The 24,831-nt window shown below is 52.9% G+C and overlaps 1 protein-coding gene across 3 annotated transcripts in view; it reads right to left on the reverse strand.

Annotated features, from left to right (window-relative positions):
• The window catches only part of SEC24D (SEC24 homolog D, COPII coat complex component), an 83,262-nt gene that overhangs the window by 42,405 nt on the left and 16,026 nt on the right, over nt 1-24,831 (reverse strand). The window contains exons 4-10 of one of the 3 annotated variants that reach the window (XM_079152902.1): nt 20,423-20,562; nt 19,101-19,265; nt 18,801-18,922; nt 18,432-18,543; nt 15,628-15,755; nt 2,929-3,067; nt 787-902 (exon numbers count right to left, since the gene is read on the reverse strand). In XM_079152902.1, coding sequence (XP_079009028.1) covers nt 787-902; nt 2,929-3,067; nt 15,628-15,755; nt 18,432-18,543; nt 18,801-18,922; nt 19,101-19,265; nt 20,423-20,562 — 922 coding nt within the window. Of the gene's footprint in view, nt 1-786; nt 903-2,928; nt 3,068-15,627; nt 15,756-18,431; nt 18,544-18,800; nt 18,926-19,100; nt 19,266-20,422; nt 20,563-24,831 lie in introns of all 3 variants that reach the window. The other 2 variants (XM_079152901.1, XM_079152903.1) reach the window with 2 other exon arrangements.

Consider the following 24,831-nt stretch of genomic DNA (forward strand, 5'->3'; position numbering starts at 1 on the left):
GACAGCAGAATGTGCGAGACCTAAATTCCACAGGAGAAATGCTGAAAGAGCGATCCAGACCACATCTGATGGGGAACAGAGGTGGCAGCAAGCCCTGCCCACAGAGACGACTGTGATACACAAGATGAAGTTCAGCCAGGCAACAGAGCACGAGCAGAGGCTCCTGACGGGAGCACAGGAGTGAGGAGGAGAGGGAGGCGTCCCTTCTAAGGACACCAGGTGAACATGGACTCTCGAGGGCCAGGAGCTCAGAGCTTGTGGTGAGGGTGTTCAACGGAAGACAGAGCTAAGGGTAGTTGGGGCCAATAGTCAAGGCTTTATAAGGAAGGCAAAATACTTCAACTTAAGTTCTTAGGAAAAAAAAAACTATCTATAATTGGCTCATGAGAGGCAGTTGGGAGGCTTACGAGTGTATTTTAGAACAAGGAAAGCAGAGACCGACCCCAGGCCCTGAGGCAACAGCTGGAGAGGAGCAAGGAGACAGGGCCAGCAATGGTCCTGGGAGCACATGGCCCAGAGGTGACTGAGGCAGAGGCCCTGGGGGACCCTGGGGCCCCGGTGGAACTGCTGCACTAGGAAGTCAGCATATTCTGTCTGGAGAAGAGAAAAAGCATTGCTTCCTCTTTCTGGCGCATCAGCAATGGTCTGGCCACTGGCTCAGGCTGACCGCCCAAAGGCCACATCCGTCTCCCACCTCCCTGCAGCCATGGTGCTGCCAGGCATCTGTCTGCACACAGCAGGGTGTTCACCCGAAGGCGACCCTGACTCCAAGCCCAGGACACTCACCCTGCAGTAGTCCAACGTGGCAACGTACTCATAAGACCCCAGGGAAAGCTCGGGCTTCTCGTAGTGGTCCAGTCTTCTCCCAAGGTGGTCCAGGTGTTGGAAGTAGAATGCTGGGACTGATAAAAGAAAGGAAAAGAAAGCTACGTGCACGAACACAGATGGCTTAAGGAACTCTCGGAATTCACTATGGAGGAAAGGAGTCAGCGAGAGAAAAACAAGTTCTACGGCTGGAATACAGTGTGTTCCAAATGCCCACTCCTTCAAAAGCATTTCTGGGAAAGTATAAGGATGTTCCTGAAAACCCCTTGACCCTTCTGTAAGTTATTGAGGACATGTATGATTTGGAGCAATCTAGAGAAACAGAATGAAAGTACTTTTGATATAACATAACCCCAACCAACATTGCAAAAAAAGTATTTAAAAAAAGTGTTGTTTTTAAGTCTTTGCAACCCAAATATTTAATTGTCCATATTTAATTAAATCTTTCTAAAAGAATTCTGAGATTTCTGTTTGAAATCTCAATATACCTCACAGAGATAAACTCTGGTTATTTGGGTTCACTATGAACTACAACACATCTATACTTTGACCAAGAAGGGTCTTCAGCAGAGCTGAGTCTGCTCGGCGACCTCTGAGCTTTTGGTTCAAGAGTGCAGAAGAAGGCCGCCCTGGGAAAGACTCGGCCGCGAGGCTCGGCAGAACTCTGGCTCGACTCGAAGGCTCCGAAGGTCAGCCTGGAAGTAGTCACACACTGACCACTGCACACCTGAGTCCCGACGTCTGCGGGAAAAGCCTGTGGTCAGAGGGTGCCCGCAGCAAGACTCAGCAGAGCTGGGTACGCTGGCTTCAAGCACCCGGCGAGGAGCACCCCACTCATAAAAACCACCAGAGCAAAGTGCTTGCTCTGAGGCAGCAGCCCAGGTGCCTCCTGTGAAGCACCACAGGGCTGTTTTCAAGAATTCACTGGAAGCCTGACTTCTCTATTCTTACAATCTCATGTCGTTTCTTTTAAAATAAGTTTTATAAAGCACATATTTACATGTGGCTCCCTGAATATGGAAAATTCAATGCCTTATAGAGATTATAAGAGTGGACTCTGTAGGTCCACTGAGGCAGGGGGATGGCACATTCAAGGCAGCCTCAGCAACTTAGTGAGATCCTGACTCAAAATCAAATAGAAAGAGCTGGGGTGTAGCACATTAAGCACCTGCCTAGCACCTGCCTAGCATGCCTGAGACCTGGCCCCCCAGCATCCGGCACTGAGCAGATGTGCAGCTGCAGAGGAGCCGGAAGTCCCCGCAGACACCTGCCATGGGTGTTGTGGGAAAGACTCTCAAGGCCAGTCTCCAGCCTCTTTGTTGGACAAGGCCAGGGACCATGTGTGACTGTGGAGGGAAATGCATCCAGCAGAGCTCCCCACAGAGAATCCAGAAGCCAAGAAGCAAGCCCACAGTGACACAGGGAGAAAACAGAGCTCAGCAGCCCTCAGAGCAGCCAATGCTGAGGGAGACAACCAGGCAGACCAGGTCCAATCGCAGGGCCAGCGTGGACCAGAGAACACCCACACCAGTAATTGTCATGTTGTTACAAACTGTAACCGGGACCAACTGGGAATGTCCTCAGCATCAGGGTGTGCATTCAACGCCAGGGGGTAAAACGGGATGAACGTGGCATGGTCAGCGCGTCTGCGTGTGCACAGCTGTTTCATCATCACCAGACGAAGCTGCAAACAGGACTGTGGAAGGCCCTCCCGAGACATTCCTTTCGTACGAGCTCAGGCTTACACCAGAGGAGCACGTCTACACAGTGTTAGATCCCTTCCCGGCCCTGAGGCCAGCAAGCTCACTTCAGGACAAAAGAGCAATCCCCACTGACTGTCACCTGAGCTCCGGGGTGGAAGCTCATCTTGCCTCCGGCTGCAGCTTTGTGGAAGGGGACGGCCTCCTTTTGAGTTTACGACTTCCACGTGGGTTTGAGCTGTTACCTAAGCCAAGAGGGACGTGGATTTCCCAGACACCTAGCTTCCAGGGGAATCATGAGAGGGCGCTACTCAGAAACCAATGGTGCTGTCTTCCCACCAGGTGGTAAAGTGCTGCAGGTTTAAGTGAAGGGCTTCCCCAAAGAGCGCTCGGCATCACTTACCGTCATTCACACAGTTGCAAAACCCGCACTGGTACCTCCTGCCACCCTCGATGAACTGCATGAAGGGACACATGTAGGCCTTGCACCTGTTGCACCTGACTGGCCCGTTCTCCCCATGGTTCACCAGGTAGAGGGGCGTCTACAAGAAGAGGAAGACTGTGAGGCGACAGGCACAGGGCTTCTCAGCAGGACCACCGAGGCCCACTACGGGCTCCTCCACACCCAGCCTTTGCTAGGACAGTGAGGAATCCTTAGTTGATACACTTGAGTTCAAAACAATACCCAACAAAGACTCATTCAAACTCACATCTCACTGATGAGCACATGACATCTTGTTTATAAGCACGTTGAGTCCAGATGCACACACGCCTGCCGGTACGTGTGTGGAGAGAGGGCATAATGGTGCAGGTGACCATCGTGCTCGCACTAGAAAGCCCTGCACACCTGCATCATGCACGTGCTCAGTCTCCTTACGACTGTGAGTAAGGAGGACCAGCCCTGATTTTAGAAGGTCTTGCTCTGCAGAGCGGATTGCGGTCAGGTGGATTCCTCTAGACACGAGCAATGCGTCTTCACGAATGTGCCACCTGGAGCAGCCGAACCCATGTGCCTTCCTATGCCAGGGCAGCTCTGCCTTGCCGTTACTGGTGACAGACCAGAGCTCGGCGCTCTCCCCACAGCGCTGGTGTCTGGCCAGATCCGGCAGCGCATGCCGCCTGCTCCTCCACAACCCAGGCAAGAAGCACCACGAGAGAACAAGGCAGCCTTCAAGTGAAACCAGAGACCCTTCTCATCTTTCAAATGGCCTCACAGAACAATCGTGAGGAAAGCTGGAGACAGGCAGGTCTTGGCATGTCAGTGAAATGAAAAGTAAAGCAGACTGCTTCTCAGGGGAGGCCTGCAGCCGGAGGGAGGGCTGTGGGTCATCAGGCCCTTTCCTGCTAGACCCTTAGAAAACGAGGCTTGCTCTTGTCCTGCCTGCACATTCCATGTGAAAACTGATCCCAAGCTGAGGGTGCAGGAGTTGTGAGGCCCCAGAGAAGAGGGAATGAACGAATGGATGGACACAGGCAGATCTAGTGCAATACACAAGAGCCGAGGAAGGTCTGGAAAGTGCATGCAGACCTGCACGAGCCCCGGCACTGTGCCGGCTCCCTGCAGCAGGCGGGGGACAGGGTTTCCTTCCGAATGCATCTCCCTCCCTCCTTCCCTCCCTCCCTCCCTCCCTCCCTCCCTTCCTTTCTTTTTTTTTTTAACCAGGGATAGAATTCAGGGGTGCTTAACAAATGAGCCACATCCCAGCTCTTTTATTTAATTATTTTTAAAATTTTGAGACAGGGCCTCCCAAGTTGCTGAAGCTGACTTTGAACTTGGGATCCTCTGGCCTTGGCCTCCGCAGCCACTTGGATCAAGGTGTGAGCCCCCAGGCCCAGCTGGAGGGGGTCTTCTGACCCCAGCCAGTGGACATGGCTCTGGTGCTCCACTGGAGGGCTGAGATGAAAGGAGATCATAGAACAACAAGTTGCGCAGGATGAGCACAGATGACTGGACTGTGAGCCTGTGCTCCCTACTCCACTCTCTCGCAAGTGTGCACGTGTGTGTGTCTGCATGCCTGAGGATGTGTGTGTATGTGTGAGGACTTATGTGCAGTGCATGTGCATGTGTGAGTACTTATGTGCATGTGGGTCTGTGCATGTGTGTATGTGTGTGCATGTGTGTGTGCACATGTGTGTCTACATGTATGAGGATGTGCGTGCATGTGTGAGTACTTATGTGCAGTGCATGTGTGTATGTGTGTGCATGCATGTGTGCACATGTGTGAGTGTGTGCGTGCACTTATGTGTGCCTGTGGTGCAGGGGTGGAGCCAGGCCTAGTTATGCTAAGCATGCACCCCCCACAGAGCCACACTCCCAACCCAGAGTGTCTTCGTCCTTACCTGGAGGGCCACAGCTGGGTAAGTGTGAGATGGGAGTGAGGTGCCTGAAGCTAACCTAATAGTTACCACAAAATGCTGTCCTGAAACTGATCTAGAAGACAGAATCTACCTCTCAAGAGACTTAGATATGATCTACCATTAGAAGAGGAGAGGCAGAGTGGATTTTTAAACTTGTTAGGAATTTGCTCCACATGTATATTCATACACACAAATTCACTGTACCCTGCTCGTTCATGCAGACCTCTGGTATGAAAGACACAAGATGCAGTGAACCCACAGTATGTGTGACTGTAAGGCACAACTTAAACACGATTTAGAAAGAAAGGCGAGGAGTGACAAGTCCTTGCACAGTAAGAAAGGACCTGATGAGAGGGCAGAAGATAGGGTACTGAAAACAGACCAGGGACACTGAGCCTTTGGTGGAAGACAAGGACAGCGGGCAGTGGGGATGGTGCACTGGGTGGTGGTGGCTGCTGACCTCACTGCTGCAGCCCCGGGCTGCTCCAGGCTCAGCCAGATGCAGAAATCCTGCAGTTGCTTTCACTCTTGCCAGATTTGCTTTCCTTGTGTTTTACTCTCTAAGAGTGTAGCGACTGATCAAGTCCCTAAGAGACTCTAGAAATAAAAGGATGGAATTATGTTTTAGAGAAGCCAGAGGTAGGGGAAGGAAATCTGCCTTTTTCCACTATGATTCTCGAAGGCAACCCAACCCCATATTACTGTGAACTGTCAGCAGCCAACACCTGAGAATTCCAAAGTGGGCAGAGTCCAGCTTCCAGAACTGAACACAGTTGTCCAGGGACCAATCGGAGTCAAGCCATGCCTCTTCCCAGGCTACTATCTGCATTTCTCCCACTTCCATTCTTTTGCAAAGCAGATGATGGATGGGTAAGCAAAATAGAACACACATTTCCCACAAGGGCAGCGACACCCAAGAACCCGACAAACATGCAGCAGAAAAGATGCAAGTAAAAGATTTCTTCTACAAAACAAGAACTCAGGATTTCCTGGCAGAAGCAATCCTCTCCAGACACAGACTTCTTACTCTTCTAAACTCACACACATTACAACAAAACACAAAGCAGTAAGAGCAGTCAAGGGCTTGGCCTCACACCACACAGTAACATAAACTGCACGCATTTCAAAGACATGAACTGGGAAGAAACTATGGAGAGATGTGATTAATGACTCAGATGCCATGAGACAGCACAACCTTTCCAGAACCAAGAAAAACCCACCACCTTGGGGAAACCCACCATGGGTTCCATCCACCATGGACTTGGGAGAACACTCAAGGCAGTTGCAGAAGCCCAGAAAGACTTTCCCAGAGGGAGTCATCCCACACTGCTGTAGTGCAATGGACCCATTACGACAGACTAAAAGAACGTGGAGTGTGCAGTTTCTTTACACCCAAGGGGCTACGCTCGATGTGTGAAGAATTACTTCCAAATTATGGTGTGCTACTTGCTAATTCACCATTGACCATGGGGCCACACTCCAATCATTTAAGGCATACCCAGTTAGCAACACATTAAAAACATAGTAGACACCTCTGAAAGCAAGACAAATATAAAACCTTTGTTACTGGCACACTGCCCAGACACAGGAAGACATGAATTCAGACTTCCAAAGGCTCACAGGATAGCACTGCATGTAGGAAGGGCCTTCTGAGTGGAAGACATGGCACAGAGCTGACAACAGAACCAGGCAGGACCTGGCTCACAGGTTATTATTTATGATTTTTACCTGTAGAAGGATCCTGGAAGGGCACATTTTCAGTAAAACACCCAGGGAAACAGCCTAATACCATGGGGCAAGAGAATGCCCACATGTAGCTGTAGATGTACCATGTCAACCTTGCTGTGTTGACCACACCTCCCCAGGACCCTCACACATGTGCCGGGGGTACCAGGATGATGCACATGTGTGCAGGGGTGCTCAAATATGACACGCATGTGCAGGGTTTCCAGGGTAACATGCATGTGTGCAGGGTGCTGGGATATGACACACACGCAGGGGTGCCAGGGCAACACATGCATATGCAGGGTGCTGGGATACGACATGCATGTACAGGGTTGCCAGGGTAACACACACATGTGCAGGGTACTGGGATATGATACACACGTGCTCAGGTGCCAGGATGACACATGTATATGCAGGGTGCTGGGATATGACACAGGTGTGCAGGGGTTCTGGGATGAGACACACATGTGTAGGGTGCTGGGATACAACACACATGTGCAGGGTTGCCAGGGTGACACACGTGTGTGCAGGGTGCTGGGATATGACATGCATGTGCAGGGTGCTGGGATACAACACAATGTGCAGGTTTGCCAGGTGACACACGTGTGTGTAGGGTGCTCAGATATGACACAGGTGTGCAGGGGTTCTGGGATGAGACACACATGTGTAGGGTGCTGGGATACAACACACATGTGCAAGGGTGCCAGGATGACACATGCATATGCAGGGTGCTGGGATACAACACACATGTGCAGGTTTGCCAGGGTGACACACACGTGTGTAGGGTGCTGGGATATGACACAGGTGTGCAGGGGTTCTGGGATGAGACACACATGTGCAGGGTTGCCAGGGTGACACACATGTACAGGGTTGCCAGGGTGACACACGCGTGTGCAGGGTGCTGGGATACGACACACAGTGCAGGGGTGCCAGGGTAACACAGGCGTGTGCAGGGTGCTGGGATAAGATGTGGTGTGCGGGTGCAGGATGAGATGTATTTGCAGAGGGTGTTAGAGAGCAGCATGCAGCAGCCACAGTGCTATCTGCACTGCGACCTCACAAACCTAACCACCTCTGATCAGATCACCTACAAACCAACACTGACAAGTCGCACAGGATTTAGGAAAGATGACTTGTCACAGCTGAAGTCATGCCACTTTGCACAATGTTTGCAGAAAACAATACCCAGCAGGCAGTCGTTCAAGGAAGCCCTGCCAGTGCTTGCAGCACAGGGAATGACAGCAAGTTCAGCAGTTTCAGGGATAGAAGAAGAAATCCAGGAAGTTAAGACACGCCTATTTATTTTCAACCATGGCTTGAATGCTTTCCAGGAGCCAAGAGCACACACCTGGCTGTCCACTGCAACCCAGCAAATTGTGCCCTGTCACAAAAACAGAATGATCGGCACAAATGCCAAGATCAATTCAGTTACAACTCAAACATGAGGCAGCAACACTGTGTGCCAGACACAACAGCCACTAGAAAGAGCACAGCCAGGGTCTTCTCACCCTGACAGCTGGATCAGCACAGCAGCAGCACACAGACCCCTCCAGGCCCTGGTGCTCAGCGGCAGTAGGCTGCTCAGGGCTTGCCATTCAGCATCCAGGTAGCACACGGCTGACACTGTGCCCCTCCACAAGGTCCCACAACATGCAATGACCACGAAGGTCAAACCTCGGCCAGGGGAGATCTGTCACACATAGCTTGATGCTCGATTAACCAAGAAGTGGTCACACATGGTCACGTTGAGCAGCCTCCCCAATCACAGACACAGCAGCAGCACCTGCAGATGTCAGGACACAGGAAACCGTGTGGCCACTGAGCCACGCACCAGTGGCTGAGGTGCGGCATCGCCACCACATTCGGGTCAGACGCTCATGTCATGAACTCAGGACATGTGGCGTGGACAAACGTGATCAATGTTACTGTGAATGGAAAACCTGACCTCACCTCCTGGGCCCAAGAAATGTCCTGCAGGGACCTTCCTGAACCACAGCATGGTAGAACCCAAGGATCCTGTGGGTCCATCTGACACACAAGGACACTGGTATTCACACAACCAGGAGGAACTCAAAAGAGCATCCAATGCCTTCCACAAACAATAAGCTGATGTCGTGAATTCAACTGAGCTTACCAAACATGCTGTTGCAGTGCTAAATGCAAATTCAATTGCACTTGAAAAAGATATAAAAAATTTAAAGATTAAATATTACAAATATTTTTCAGAAAATTGATTTTGATGCACTTGATTTATTTTCTTTTTGCTTACCCTCTTGTAGTTATTTAGCTTGTTTTATCTATGGAAGTATATTTTTCTTTAAAATAAATTCGGAAAATATTCTGGCAAAAAAAAAAAAAGAAGTAAAAGATATTGAGGGCATCCTGCAAAAGGCATGTTCTTCCAGTTAGCTGGGAAATCCTTCAACACACACACCACACACAAGTGTATGGTCTAATTGGAACTGCTGGATCAGGACTGGTTGTTATAACCTCACCAGCACAATTTGGTCTTATCTGAAAGAAACATTGCTCACTATTGGCAATAGTAGTTGGATCCTATTTGCTCAAAACTTGCATGTCAGCCATTGTACAGCATCACGTAGAAGAAACAATCTGAGATCACTCTCCATTCAGAGACTGTAGGCTCATACTCTCAGGAATCAGGGTGTAGATCATGAAGAGAAGGTTGTGCCTTGGATGCAAGTTATTCTTGATATATAGAACAGCAGCTCTCAGTCTGTGCTGTCCTGAGTGACTCCATGGTGTGCAGGACAGCAGCTCTCAGGCTGTGTTGCCCTGAGTGACTCCATGGTGTGCAGGACAGCAGCTCTCAGGCTGTGCCCGCCCTGAGTGACTCCATGGTGTGCAGGACAGCAGTTCTCAGGCTGTGCTGTCCTGAGTGACTCCATGGTGTGCAGAACAGCAGCTCTCAGGCTGTGCTGCCCTGAGTGACTCCATGGTGTAGAACAGCAGCTCTCAGGCTGTGCTGTCCTGAGTGACTCCATGGTGTGCAGAACAGCAGCTCTCAGGCTGTGCCTGCCCCGAGTGACTCCATGGTGTGCAGAACAGCAGCTCTCAGGCTGTGCTGCCCCGAGTGACTCCATGGTGTGCAGAACAGCAGCTCTCAGGCTGTGCTACCCTGAGTGACTCCATGGTGTGCAGAACAGCAGCTCTCAGGCTGTGCTGCCCCCAGTGACTCCATGGTGTGCAGAACAGCAGCTCTCAGGCTGTGCTACCCTGAGTGACTCCATGGTGTGCAGAACAGCAGCTCTCAGGCTGTGCTGCCCCCAGTGACTCCATGGTGTGCAGAACAGCAGCTCTCAGGCTGTGTGACTCCATGGTGTGTAGAACAGCAGCTCTCAGGCTGTGTGACTCCATGGTGTGTAGAACAGCAGCTCTCAGGCTGTGCCTGCCCTGAGTGACTCCATGGTGTGTAGAACAGCAGCTCTCAGGCTGTGCTGCCCTGAGTGACTCCATGGTGTGCAGAACAGCAGCTCTCAGGCTGTGCCTGCCCTGAGTGACTCCATGGTGTAGAACAGCAGCTCTCAGGCTGTGCCTGCCCTGAGTGACTCCATGGTGTGCAGAAAAGCAGCCCTCAGGCTGTCTTGAGCCTGAGTTATTCCATGGTGTGTAACTGTAGTTTGCCCTGAGTGGATCCATTTTGAGTTCAAGAGCCAAGGGAAGATGATCCATATCTAGTTTCTAGATAAATGACCATCTGCTGGCACCACATAAGGCTCAAACTGAAGAATAATTTTATGTGCCAACTTATCAGACTAAATCAGGATCACCTGGACATGTGGACTTCCCATCATGTCAGGAACACCAGACGCCAGAGCTTATCAGCCTCACCAGGCACAAGCCCTCACTCTAGACCCAGAAGGAGAAGCCCCCAAGGCTGGACACAGCAGCACTTTGGCCCCGTCACCTGGTCACTCATTCCAGGCCTTGCCCAGGCAAATCGCCACAGCAACAAACCTCCAATTTCCTGTTCCCATTGGGCTTCAGCAGTCTCTCCTGCCCGCAGTGACCAGGCCCAGCGCACTCCAAGCTGACGCTCCAAGCTGTTCCTGTGATCCTTAAACTGCCACCCACCTGGACCTCCACTGTGACAGCTCTGCAGAGCTGCTGCATTAGCCCTTCTCTGACCACCCACAGTGGTTCATAGACTCTGCCTTCCTCTCCCTCTCTGCCTGTCCCTGGGCTCAGGACACCGGGACCCTGTGGCCCTTTAACGCTTTCTTAAGTCTTTCTGTGACCTAGTTACATATCAGTGTGTGAAGTGTGTGACTGGGGTGTTCCAGATACTAGAGGTTAGGATTGGAATTACGGACCTGTGGCTGCCTGGCTCATGACAGCAGGTGACCCACAGGTATCCAGTGAACTGCCCCCGATGGAAATGGTGCAGCCTGGGAATTCACTGTCACTCACTAAGTTCTGACACTGGACAGAGGGCGTGTGAGGTCTGCCTGAGTGACAGCTCACACAGGAGAGCTGGGCTGTGCAGTTGTTCACAGGAATTTATAGTCATATGGGATTTCCATACAAATGGTAGCCATACGCCGAACGCACAGTGTAGCTGGACATGCAGGACAGCACCAGCTACACCCTTCTCCTGGGAAAGCCCATGGACTGGCGACAAGCAGACAGCCTGAGACTGCTCCTGGCTCCTGGGCCTGTGTCCACATGTGGATACTACACACTAAGCTTTCAAGAAGGCAACCAATTCTTATTGGTTTCCAAAATATCTTGATGAGAACTGTTTGTGGTTGTTTTGCTGATGCGTCCTTTACAATGAAGTAGGACCTCTCATTACCATGTGATGGAACAAATGGCTATTCCTCACATGGTGGTGGCCTTGCAGAAGATACAGGATGGATTCTCAAGTGATTTTCCTCCCCATGGAGTTCGCTGGGCGGGTAAAGAGTCACAAGTGAAGTCTCTTCAGGAGACAGCCAAGGCAGGATGGGAGCTTTCGCTTCCTGAGCAACAGGCCTATCCTAAGACCAACTGCTGCCCAGGCACAGCTAGGACTCACTACCAGTTTAGGGGCCTCAAATTCCTCAGAGTCCTCACTGAATGGAGTTGGGCTACCCTGGTGTTTCAAGGTCCGTGCCCCTGAGGGAGCGCATTCAGCCCAGCCCTGACGGTGCTGGCTCCAGGCCTGAACTCTGTGGTCTTTGCTTCAAGGAAACTAAGCAGTTGCGCAGGGTCAAAAGACTTCAGGACAAGAAGTCTCAGATGACACAAGCCTGCAGGGAAAAGGCCCCTTGCAGAACCACCAGCAGCAAGAGCAGGGAAGCTGCGCCGAGAGCAGCCTACACCTCAAGGGGCTCATGCACAGGCCCTGGGACCTGAGAGCTCCAGAAGATCTGCTCAGGCTCAGGGCTCAGGGCTCACGGAACAGCTCCTGCCGCACCCTCCTGAGAGAGAGTGACCCTCACAGGCTGCCCTCCCCACAGGAGGGAGGGAGTCCAGAGCAACTCCAGCTCCTGCCACACCCTCCTGAGAGAGAGTGACCCTCACAGGCTGCCCTCCCCACAGCAGGGAGGGAGTCCAGAGCAACCCCAGCTCCTGCCACACCCTCCTGAGATACAGTGACCCTCACAGGCTGCCCTCCCCACAGCAGGGAGTCCAGAGAAACCCCAGCTCCTGCGTGGGTCCAGGGCTTCCTGCAGAAGAGCTGAGAGGAGAAGACCACACTGTCAGGCATGTCCGCCTTTCAGCATGCAAAGGCACATGCCCAGAGCAGACATGCTTTCAAGTACAGCTTCCTCTGAAGTCAGATTTCAGGAATAAGCCACCAGCTGCTGTTCATTACTTTGGAAAAAGCACAGAGATTTCACCTCAGGACAAGTTTTCACAGAAGGAAAACTTCACGTTGGAGGGAAGATAGATAGCATTTGGCTAAATCAAGCAGCTTGAGAGAATGGGCGCTGGGTCAGTGTGTGGGAGGTCCGCAGCTCCTCGGCAAGGCTGGGTTCATTCAGGAAGCACCGGCTTCACTGTGACTAACCAGTGGTGAGAAGGTTAGGCTCTGACTGCAGGAGAGCACTACTGGGTTTTCCTCTGTTCCCTGCACGTGTGGCTTGGGTCAGCTTTCTCTCCAGGAGAGGGTTCTGCTTCAGTCCAGCTGGGACCCGGAGCACCTGTGGGCTGAACCCTGCTGATTGGCAGCAAGGTGTTCCTTCACACACGTCACGGGTTTCTTTCAGGATAAAAAGGTCAGTTTTTCCTAATTATGAGAACAACAGCCTCGGACAGTGCAGCAGAGAGCGAGCGACTCCAGGGGTGCAGCACCCACGGTGTGGTGGCCCCGACGCTGCTCCTCAGCACTAGGTCATCTGTGGAGGCTGTGCATTTCTGCAATCTGCACGCATCTTGAACTGACACTACGCTAGAGGACCAGGCTGCTGGGCAGCAGCAGGGACGTGTGCCCCGTGTGCAGGTGGAGGGAGGTGCAAAGCAGGCGCAGTGCACCACGCACAGGCCGGTCCTGCACAGGGTGGTGCTGTGTGCTGCTGCAAGCATGCCTTATGTACACGGAGTCACAGGAACGGTGGGGCCATCGGCAGGGACAGCAGCAATGGCAGGAAGGGCCCGATTCTCACTGTGCCTTGTCCTCTCTGAATGTCATCGTGTTGTATGGACGCTTGCGTGTGAAGCTGCACATGGAACCCACAGAGGGAGGGACACACCACATGCATCAGTGTCTGCCCATGAGAGGGGGAGGGTAAAGGAGTGGGCCTGATGAAAGGAGGTGTCCACACCCATGGAGTCACAGTTCTCTAAAAAAGGTCATTGTAAGAAAGTTGACAAAATACCAGCACTTGTTAATCACGGTTGGTGTGCACTTGAGTGTTGCACTATCCACTCCACACTGCTCTTAGCAGTCCTATTCATGATGGCCAAAGAGCGAAAACAGCCAGGCATCCATCAATAAGAGACTAGGTGAGCACACTGGCATATCCACACAGTGAAACAGTAGTCAGCAGAAAACAAGAAGTCAACTATTGATGCAAGCAAGAGGATGGCGGCTTTGTAGAGCACTATGGGAGAGATCCTGCGCCAGCTGTGCCCCCATGACCCCAGCTGTACATATGATGTCCTTGACAAGCAAGACAAATCTCCGTGAGAACAGGGTGAGGGAAGGGCTGTGTGAAGGGCTGACTGACGTTCTGCATTCCCTTAGCTTAGGCTGATGGGCAGATGTATTTGTTGAAACTCAATAACTATGTAAGATATGTACATTTTGTTGTAAATTAATTTTGCATCCAAAGGAAAAATAATCTGCAAGCAATTATTGACCACTATTTGATAACCTGCATGCCAGAGGTAAGTGTGCTCACACTGCCACTCACCTTGATACACGCCCGGGAATGAAAAGGAGGCACATGTGAAAAACAAGGGCAGTGAAATGGTCATTCAGGTATTTAGGTGGCAGGAATATGGATGTTCACTGTGGAATGCTTTCAAGTTTTCTGTATGCTTAAAATTTTTCATCATAAAATGAAGAAAATAGCTTAAAATACTTCTATGAAGGTAGTCTTTAAAATGTGCACTTTAAAATGCAGCAAGTGGTCTGCCTCACCTGCAAAAGGTACTGTGGCTCTGAAAAAGGGTGTACAGCCCTTCACTGAATGGTGGGACCATGGTGGGAGGGGCAGGTACAAATGGGTGAGGTGAACATGGACGCTCTTCCTGGTTTCCCATTTAGGAAGCTGTGCCACAAGGAAGGCTGGCTTCCAGGAGCAGCTTAGACTCTCCCGTGACCTACCGTAGCCCAGAGTGGCAGCAGTGCCGACCTCACGGGCAGGAAGCAGCGGTCCCGAGGGTGAGAGCCGCTGCCCAGGGGACCTCACCTCTTCCTCTTCCTGTCCTCTGCTGATCTGGAGTGGCCCACCCCACGGTCCCCAGCCTCAGTGCTTCCAAGCCAGCTGGAGCACTGTGAAAGGCAGGGCAGGTCTGCTGCCTTGTGCAGATGCCCCTATTCTTGCTTAGACAGGATTGTGTGTCTAAGGTTGAAATTGGCAAACCACAGATTCAGGAGCAACTATGAAGGTTCTGGAACTGGTGGACTACTGAGCAATAGGGAATGCCCGCTGGGCTTGGTAAGAGGGGCACTGCGGTGGGTAGAGCTCCTCTCCCTGCTGTTGGATCTGTGTGCTGGAAGCAGCGGGCACCCAGCGGCTAGGAAAGGGAGGCAGTGGTGAGGGTGCACCCAGGCCATTTCCACAGCCTGACAAACCCCTCAGGTGGCTCTCTCAGGTGGCTGACCAAACCCACTGACAGACCCTCAGGTAGCTGACCAAACCCACTGACAGACCCTCAGGTAGCTGACCAAACCCACTGACAGAGACCAAACCTACTGACAGACCCTCAGGTAGCTGACCAAACCCACTGACAGACCCTCAGATAGCTGACCAAACCCACTGACAGACCCTCAGGTAGCTGACCAAACCCACTGACAGACCCTCAGGTAGCTGACCAAACCCACTGACAGACCCTCAGGTAACTGACCAAACCCCCTGACAGACCCTCAGATAGCTGACCAAACCCACTGACGGCACCCTCAGATAGCTGACCAAACCCACTGACAGACCCTCAGGTAGCTGACCAAACCCACTGACAGACCTTCGGGTCACAGATTTGAAATGCACACCAGTCACTTTTCCCTTCTGGACCATATACTGGCTACCTCTTTCCAGGTCCACGTGGGCAGACCTCTGCACCCAAGCTTTGGGGTCTGCAGTGCATGGACATTTGCAGGCCTTCTGCATCCCGGCAGGACTCAGGTGTCAGGCCCTGAACAAGAGGGGCCAAGGGGCCTCGCCAGGCCCTGGGCTGTCGCCGGTGAGGGTCCACCAGTCCTGCAGGTGTGCGTCCGTCAGAGCTTGGTGCATGGGATGTGAAGCGCACAGCTGTGAGACGTGGCCTTCCCAGTGACTCCAAGGACCCACGTCCTGGAGCCCCGGGTGATGCGGAAGGGCGCGGAGGAAGAGCCCCTGGCAGCACTCACCTCATCAGCAGGGGGCGTGGCGAAGGGCTGGAGTACAGCGGCCAGCGGGACCTGTGCCTGCTTGGCCAGGTCGGAAGAGCTCGGGAAGCAGTAAGTGGTGCAGCGGATGTACCGAGGACTGGCATGGCCTGCAACCCAGAGGGACACACTTGAGATTTGGCTGGAAGAACTGCACCCTGACACTGCAACGTCCCAGGAGGCACTGTAGGTGATGCCTTGTTTGTAGAACGTTCCTTTCTACAGAAATCTGCAGCCCACCTCCCGGGAGCCCTCTGAATCCTACTGGACAGATCAATGGAGACACTGCCATTACTCTATCGTTTTCTATAGCAGGGTCTTCATGTGGACTCTGGACTTGGGAAGTGTTAGATTCAGTGAGACCGGAAAGAAAGGGACACAGAAACCTGGAGGACAGCACTGCCGTGGCCATCCTTCACCAGCTGCCCACCACTGGCTGGGAAGCCACCAGACCACTCTGATGATCAGGGACACTTTGTCAAACAGGATTCCATTTTGACTGTTTTTCCTAAACTTGGAAATGGAATTTAGAAATGAAAAGTCTACTTGTAACAATATTACTTCCAGGAACAGCCTAGTCCGTTTTAATGTATATTCTACCACATCTTTTATTCCATGCATACGTGCATGATGAACATCACGCATGACACAAAGAATATTTTTAATCACTAGAAAACTTAACTAGAATCTTGAGATTTGCAGTGCACCACAAGCCAAAGCCTGTGGCCCTCAGCGAGGCCAACGGAGCCTGCCCTGTCTCTGGCCCTGGCCCAGGTGCTTCCTGTGGAGTTCAGTTCTGGCAGAGGTCATGGGTGATGAAAACCAGGCCTGCTGACGGACACAGAGTGGGACAAGGAGACAGAGACCCCTGGATGGGATAAAGGCAGGGCAAGTGCTGGAAGGCAACACTCCGCAGAGCTGGGAGCCAGCAAGGGATTGCCAGGCATGCTTAGCCTGGCAGGAGACAGAGGAGGCCCACGTGGCCCCACCACTGTTGGCGAGCAGCCGGCGACACCTTCAAGAAGGGTCAGGCAGGCCGCTCTCGAGACCCGCTGGTTCTCAGTCCAGGTACAATGAGAGCCACGGCTGGGCCTGAGCAGAGGGGTGTTCTTGGTGAGACCCTGTCCCTAAATAAAATACAAGAACGTTACTTTTAAAATACCCCTCTGCTCAAACTGGATACAAAAAGGACTGAGGATGTGGCTTAGTGGTTAAGTGTCCCTGGATTCAATCCCTGGTCCCCGCCCCTCAAAAGTAACATTCTTGCTATAAGTAGGATTTTCATTTCTAAATTCAGGGCTCCCTCTGATGGCGATTTTGGAAATGGATGCCAGGATGTGGGGAGCCAGAGAGGCTGAGATCTGGAGGAACAGCTAGCTTCTGCATGCTTCGAAGGTGCAGTGAGGTCTGTGGATGGGCCTGGTGGACCTGGGGTGAAGCTGCGGGTGAGAGCCGGAGAGAGGGCCAGGTTAACCCAAGCCTTTGGCCTGAGGAACTAGGAGGATGTCAAAGTAGCCTCACCCAAGCAGGGACAGGCTGGGAGGAAGGGTCACGAAGGGAAGCATGTGGAGATCAGGAGCCTGGTGTAGGGCAGGTCCAGCTTGCAAAATGCAGAGGCAGCCAACAGGCAGTGCTGGCAGGCCTGTCCCGGAGTCTGCAGGGCTGGGAGGGTGTCAGGGTCTGGGCACGCAGTGGGGACTGAAGCACAACACTAGGCTAGAAGTGAGGTAGCAGGAACAAGGCCAGGGGCTCCAAGAAGGGCCAGAGGAAGAGGAGAAGGGCTGAAGGGTGAGGATATGGAGGACAGTGTAGCTGGAGAGGGCAGCCATTCAGAGTGCTGCCAGACCCGGGGACACCAGGCTCTCCAGCCGGGGCCTGAGGAGGGTACGAGGAGCTGCAGGACAGTATTTATGTATGATATTAAATCAGATTAAGGAACTTAAGCAATTGTGCCACACTACTAGATTGACATGAAGTCACCACTTTTATGCAGAAACACTGGTGGAGAAAACCCCAGCAGTTTCACGTAGCTCCGCCTAGTTCGTAGGGCTTTACAAACGGGAACTCTTCAGAGCAAGTGAGTGTCATGAACCACCCTGGATGGAGCTCCAGAGCAACACGGGGCGCCCTGTCAGCCTGACCCGCACCCTAGGCCCCTGCCTCCGGCCCAGCTGGCACTGTCTCAGGCATGCCCACAGGCAGTGCTGCTCTTCTGGCCACAACCCCCCCCCCCACTAGAATGGCACACCCAGAGCCTCAGCCCCGGAGGATGCTTTTCCTGGTGCTGGGGAAGGAACCCTGGCCCAAAGTGTGCTGGGCATGGCTGGGGCAGCCATGAGGCTGCGTCTTCCCCTCGCCACAAGCGACCGGTGGCACAGAGTAAGGAAAGCCAAGTTGCCCAGTGCTGAGGGACACACTGGAGCCACAGCAGTAGGGAGCTTGGCCTGTCCTCCTCCTGGTGTGTGTGGGCAGCCAGGACCCAAAGGTCAAGGGCCAACTGGAAGACATCGCCAGATCAGAACCAGGTCTGCTAACCTCCCAAGAGCCTCTGCCCCCATAAGGATGCCAGTCACCAGCTGAGGAGCCTAGGTGGGCGAGCGTCAGTTCAGACGTGGTTCAGAACAGAAGGTTCTGGAATGGAGATGCTGTGGCTGCCTGCACAGAAGCCCCAGGTTGCTGGGAGCAGAGGGGCTGTTCTCAGCTGTGCTGGGGCTCCCAGGCTGGCCAGCGGGCCCCAGGCTCACCACCGGCGAGAACACTCAATAAAGACCTCTGAAAACAAGCACCTTGGTCCTGAACCACACAGTCCGTGGTGACCAGGGGCGGGACCTGGCCTCTGGTGTTGGTGACATACACCTGTCCCCCTCTGGCAGCTCTGTCACTCTCGATCACCTGGATCTGGGGCGAGACACAGCAAGAGGAGTTAAAGGAAGCTGAGACCTCCGCCCCAGCCAGGCCTGACCCTCTCCTCCCCCCCCAGGGGCGTTTCTAAGACCCCCACCAGAGCCTGCCCCTCACCCGGCAGCCCGCCCTGCACCCACCGCCTGCCTCTCCCTGCATGCCTCCTGTGGATGCCCAGATGGGGACCCGGGCTCCTGCAGTCCAGGGCAGGGCAAATACTAATGAACGAGTCCTTCCAGGGAGACAGCACTTACTGGGCTGGGGACGGCATCCGGGTCCAGCTGCTTCGGGGGCTGTGGCCCAGCCATGCGCGCGGGACCCGCAGGGAGGCCTCCCGGGTAGGACGCGGGTGCGCCCATCTGCGGGCCGTAGCCGGCTGCTAGGAGAAGGGAAAGGAGGGTCATGTCCGCCGGCAGGGCCCAGGCCCCCTGCGGCATGCTGGAGGGAGACCTTGCCTACTCGCCCTGCCAAGCGAGAGGCGCTCGCTGCTCCCTTCTGCCACCTGACAGTGAGCCATGGGCTCCTGGGAACCCAGGCCCAGCACCTGCCCTTACCTTGCGGCGGGAAGGCGGTGCCCGCGGCCAGTGGGGGTGCGCCCGGGCCGTTCAGCGCAGTGGGTGGTGGCGGCAGCACCCGGGGGCCAGGCTGTAGAATGGAGGGCGCTGCAGGCAGTGGAGGGCCCTGGAATGCAGCAGGGCCCGCAGGGCCCGCGCCAGGACCTGTGGGAGACAAGAGCTGTCGCTGAGCACAGCCTGGGCCTCTGACCACCAAGAGCAGCCATGTGGCCCAGGCCAGGAGAGGGCGGTTCATGGCGTCTGTGCCTCACCCGGAGGACTTCACGGCGATAAGACGCTATCTGGGGCACTCGGTAGGACTGGAAGGCTTACAAAGGGGAAAAGCGACTGCTGATTTTAGTGAGAACAGGATACATTTTCACCCAGTAGCATTGAGTTTATGGGATGAATGCATTAACCGAGTGCAAAACCTAGAAAACGATATAGCAAACATTCTTACTATATAACCAGTATTACTCAGGTAATGTGCACATTCAATGAGGTATCTGCATTCTGGGCTTGTCTCCATCAAATGAATTTCTGAACTAAGTACAAATAACCAGAGAGAAGGGATGGGCCACTAGCATCCAATCTCCGTGGAAATAACTAGAAAGCCAGATTGTTTTCCTGCATCGTGGGAAATTGAGTTGCTTCTCTAAGAGTCCTTTTGGGGGAGACTCAAACAGGGCCTCCTGCACCCAAGGCATGCGCTCCACCTCTGAGCTACAGCCACAGCCCCAAGACCTACCCAGCTGAAATTAGTCAGCTATAGAAAATATTCTGAGGACTTTTTAAAATTGATACTTCTAAAAAAATAAGCTTAAGCAAACTGAAGCCTTCAACACAACCGATGTCTGACTGTCTACCACCACGTAGAGGACTTCCTCAGCGGCTCACCTCTTCCCAAGGCAGCTCTCAGAACTTCACTCTGCTCTGCCTCACAAGTCTGAGTTCTCTTCTTCCACTGTCTTCACAGAATTTAAATGCACTGTGAGCCAGGGAGTATTTTATTTTTATTTTGGGGATCCATAACAAACAACGCAAGTTTGAAATCCCCTCATATTTCAATTTCGCTGCTCTAAAGTCTCTTTGTGAAATCAGTATTTTTGCCTTTTGTTGTTCTGGCACTAAATGCAGAGGAATCTGAGGCTCCTTCAGTTACCTGAAGGGCAGTGGCACCAGGAAGCACACTAATCACAGCCACACATCACGCAGTGAGTCGTGTCCCACGGCCCAAAACACCATGTGGCCATGGTGTGCAAGAGTCAGAGCCATCCCAAAATAAAGACCCCTCAGGGGAAGGGCCCAACACAAGGCCTTACCATGGCTGTCGAGCTGCATGGCCCCAAGCTGGCCGCCCAGCTGGACGACAGGTGGGGTGGACATGGGACTCGGGTAGGATGGCTGTGCTGAGGGCTGGTACGCGGAGGCCACACTGCGCACTGGTGCAGGGCCTGCAAACCTGGAGAGAGAGAGCATGCTAGTGCTGTCGCTTCATAGTAGGTGGCACAGAGTGAGTGTCCCGACCTGCAAAGCCAAGCAGGAGGGCGGGGGCGGGAATGCCCAGCATGCCATGGTTAAGCCTGAGGTCCCTTTGCAGGAATCGCGTGGCATCTCCTCCCACGTCTCCACTCCCACCTTGAAGTATGTCCAGACAGAGAAAAGGACATTTCTGAGGTGAGCACAAAGCTGGCCTGAAGTCAGCACGGAAGCTGAGCCCACTACCATGGTACGCAGACCAAAGCCAGTGGTCAAGGGCGGGCCGAGAAAACTGCATGGTCCAGGCTACCTTCCCGACAGTTCCGCTTACCCCCACCATGCTATGAGCAAAGCGTCCCCTGCACTCTGGTCTGAGCCCAGCAGCACATTCCCTGGTGAGCAGAGCTGCCAGGGGCAGACCTGAGATGCTCAGGTCCTGGGGGCAGTGTGACCTGTTTCCTTCTTCCACATCTGAACCTGGGCCACCATCCGAATGATGCTCCTCTCAAGGTTAATCTGCCAAGGCAGTGTGCTTTGTAGCCACATTACTGTGACTCTTTTCTTACAGTTTTAAAGTGTGAATAAAAATTAAATGTTCCCAAATGCTGAGTCTGATTTCATTTCTCTGTGCACTGGGAAGCATTTCCGTGGGGCCCCACCTAGAGAGAGGCTGGGGCAGAGCCCGAGGAGGCCAGCGGTTGCCGTCCTAGGCCCAGGGAGCACGCTCTCTGAAACATCATGCTAATCTCTCCTCACTTTCCTCTGTGAAACTGAATGACTTTTTAAAATAAATCTTGCCTACAATCCCAGTGGCTCAGGAGGCTGAGGCAGGAAGATCTCGAGTTCAAAGCCTGCCTCAGCAACTTAGTGAGACCCTAAGCAACTCAGTGAGACCCTCTCTTCAAATAAAATACAAAATAGTCCAGGGATGTGGCTTAGTGGTTGAGTGCCCCTGAGTTCAATCTCTAGTCCCCCCCAAAAAGTTAAATAAATCTTCGTATTGACCTTCAAATGATTCCTCTATTGACCATGCTTCCCAACGATGACACCTGTGCCTTGCACTAAGGGATGAAGGCCCCTCAGAGGACCAGCTTCCCTGTGGCAGATGATTTTGAGAGCCTTCACAAACGCCCAGGAAGGAGGATGTCTTTAGAGGTTCATAAAGGGTGTCCTTCCCCTCAACTTAAACTCTGTCTTACGCAGACTTGGATTTTAAAAGCGAAGTTATAAATATAAAAATAGAATAGTATTTAATACCTAACAAAAGTCACATCCCAAATGAGATTAACAGGACATTTAAAACATACAAACTGTTAAATATTTTTTTCGATCTCATTACTTTTCAATGTACACATCCACAAAGCATGTGGATGTCAGCACTTGAGTAGGGACCCAGGTCTTCCCACCCTGTCCTGAAGACTGGCATGTGACCACAGGCACGCCACCCCATCTTATCAGGCCTCAGTTTTCAGGCTGTACAGGTGAGCAGGGAGGGTGGAATGGCCCCCTTCTCTGCTACAAATATAATGTGGTTAAAAGTTTTGTTTTGGGGCTGAGAAACAGGCGAAATATAGATTTTATCTATTATTTCATTCAATGTCAGAAGAGGGCAGATTTTCCCTTGAAACGAATGATCAACAAGAAATCACCATCAAACGATTGATAAGTGGAATTGGGTATCGGCTTAAACTCAAGCTTCAGCAGAACTGATCAGTGGCCCTGCTCAGCACGCCCCTGAGCCGCAGCAGACAGGTGCAGAAGTGAGGGCGTGCAGCATGCGTCCAGGGGCGTGGTGCAGCGGCGTGGACCTGTGCCCCACCATCCAGGCAGTGCTGCTGGGGCAGGTCACTGAGCTGGGCTTTCAGCAGGAGCGAAGCCCGCGGTGCTTCCTGGTCCACAGGAGCGTGCACAGGCGTGCATGAGGGGAGGAAGGAAGGGACCTCCCCTCCCACAGGTGCCCCCTGGAGGAAACAATGCCTGCGGCCCCTTCTGAGGACACCAGTGCTGCCCCGGGGCCTGGACCTCAAGAACAAAGTTCTCTTCATAAACACCCAGCCTCAGGTTTCCACTACGGCAGCAGAAGAAAGTGGGCTGAGGCAGGTCTGATCGAACAAGCCTGGAGTCTGAACAGCCACGGAGCAGAGAAGACGAAAACTGCTATCCTACCACTGCACCGCATGTTTAAAAATACATGAGGAGAAGACCGTTTCTTGTTTTTGTTGTTTCTTCCTTTTCCAATTTTCTTAGTAGATGCAAATGCATTATCTTCAGTGTGGGAAGCTGAGTCCCTTTTGACTACAATCTATCAGTTCTTGGTCAAAATAGATTGATTACAACTGATTTTTTTTTTCTTGTAATTAAAAAATAACTTTTAGGTTGTAGATTGTATTTTTCAGTGAATCCCTCCCAGCAATGACCCCAGGCAGAAAACTGGATGCTACCTATGAGACATTAGCTCTGCCTCAGTCAAGATCAAAAGGACAAATGACTAGGTGTGATTTTTTAAAAAATTTTTTGTAGTTGTAGAAGGACAGAATGCTTTCATTTTATTTATTTATTTTTATGTGGTGCTGCAGATCGAACTCAGTGCCTCCCACATCTAGGCAAGCGCTCTGCCACTGAGCTACAGTCCTGGCCCCCAGGTGTGATTTTTTAACTTTTATCAAATATTACCTTTGGAATGGCAGAATTTTAAAAACAAAAACATTAATATATTCAAAACGCAAATCAACACAGGACTCTGAATAACTATCTTTATTTGACATTTGAGATTTAGTGAAATCAGATCTCCTTGACGGACCCTCTAAGTAGAAACAACAAAGATGAAAGACCTGAGGCCACAGCCTCCGCTCTGGGGAAGCCAGGGCTCCGCGGGCCTCACCGGCCAGCCTCCTGCCTCTACTTGCACACTGCTGCACACAGGGCAGGGAGCAGGCAGCGTGCCAGCCCATTTCCACCCTCAAGCCACTCTCGGGGGTCCCAGGTGAGCAGAGGGAGGCGATGATGGCTGGTGCCCCCTAAGCCCCAGCCAGGGCAGATTCTGAGGCTGGATGGTCCTGAGTAACCAGACTGTGCGCTAAGGGAGGACGCGGTGCGGGAGAGACCTCCACCCAATGACAGGGCATTGCACGTCCAAGGAATCAGCACAGCACACAGCCCGCATCTGTCCACGTACTTACCCGGTGCTGTGCACTGGGCAGGTATCGGGGTACAGAATCACTGAAATCCCCAACCACCACTGCCACCATTGTGCTGAGCGGGACGAGGTCCACGGGGGACAGTAAGTGACTGTGCACGTGCAGGATCAGCCCAGAGGCTCACGACCGGATCTGTCACTGAGCCCGCCCTGATACCAGGCAGGCACCTTCACAGGCCCAGGCAGATTCCCACCTCCCTTAGGGGCAGGTGGCGAGGCCACGAGAGGGAACCAAGAGAGATCCAATGAGACGGGAGGGGCTCTAGAGAGTAGCCCCAGGCCCGGCCTGGGGCAGAGCCACTCAGCACCAGAGCACCGTGAGGGCCGAGCTTGCTAACGGTGATGGGGACAGTGGACCACAGGAGGGACACCTGACCAAGAGTCCCGAGGATGAGGGCCATGTCCTCACAGTGACGGGGACAGCAGAGACACAGGAGGGACACCTCCCTCGCAGTTGTTACATGGGTGCACAGCTGTCCTAGGATGCCATGTGCCTGACCCATGTGGTGTCTTTCACAGGAGGAGACACAGGGGTCTTCTGCGCGTCGACACCAGCTTGGGCCCTACATCAGGAGGCCTGGGACTCCTGGCTGACGCACAATTGCGCAGGTTGTCTAGCAGCCTGTGGTTGTGGAAGCACGGTCCTGTAGCCCAGGGCTACCTGGGGCCACTGCAATGGCCCCTCAGGGGATCCAGGCATGCCCTGTTGCCCCGTCTCACCTCAGGCCCGACCTGGGCTCCGCTCACCATGACGCGCTGGGCATGATGGCAAAGTCCAGCTCTCACTCTACGTGGCTTGCTGCAAGGGAGAAGGCCATCCGTCACAAAGATGGAACCAATCCACGCAGGTGCCAGGGACCAAAGCCGTTATCACACGCTGCTCAATCTTACGTTTTTCTTGAGAATGGCTGGATGCCTCAGGTTCACAATGATGAATTTTCCTGGATTCTCTTCTTCCCTCTGGACTGAGAGTTCTGTCTCCTTTTTACCCGTGCAGAGCAGGGCTGCAGGAGGATCACCAGCATCCACTTGTGTGCTTGAAGCGAGGTGGCCGCT

The sequence above is a fragment of the Sciurus vulgaris genome, assembly GCF_902686455.1.
Source record: "Sciurus vulgaris genome assembly, chromosome: 9".
NCBI lineage: Eukaryota > Metazoa > Chordata > Mammalia > Rodentia > Sciuridae > Sciurus > Sciurus vulgaris.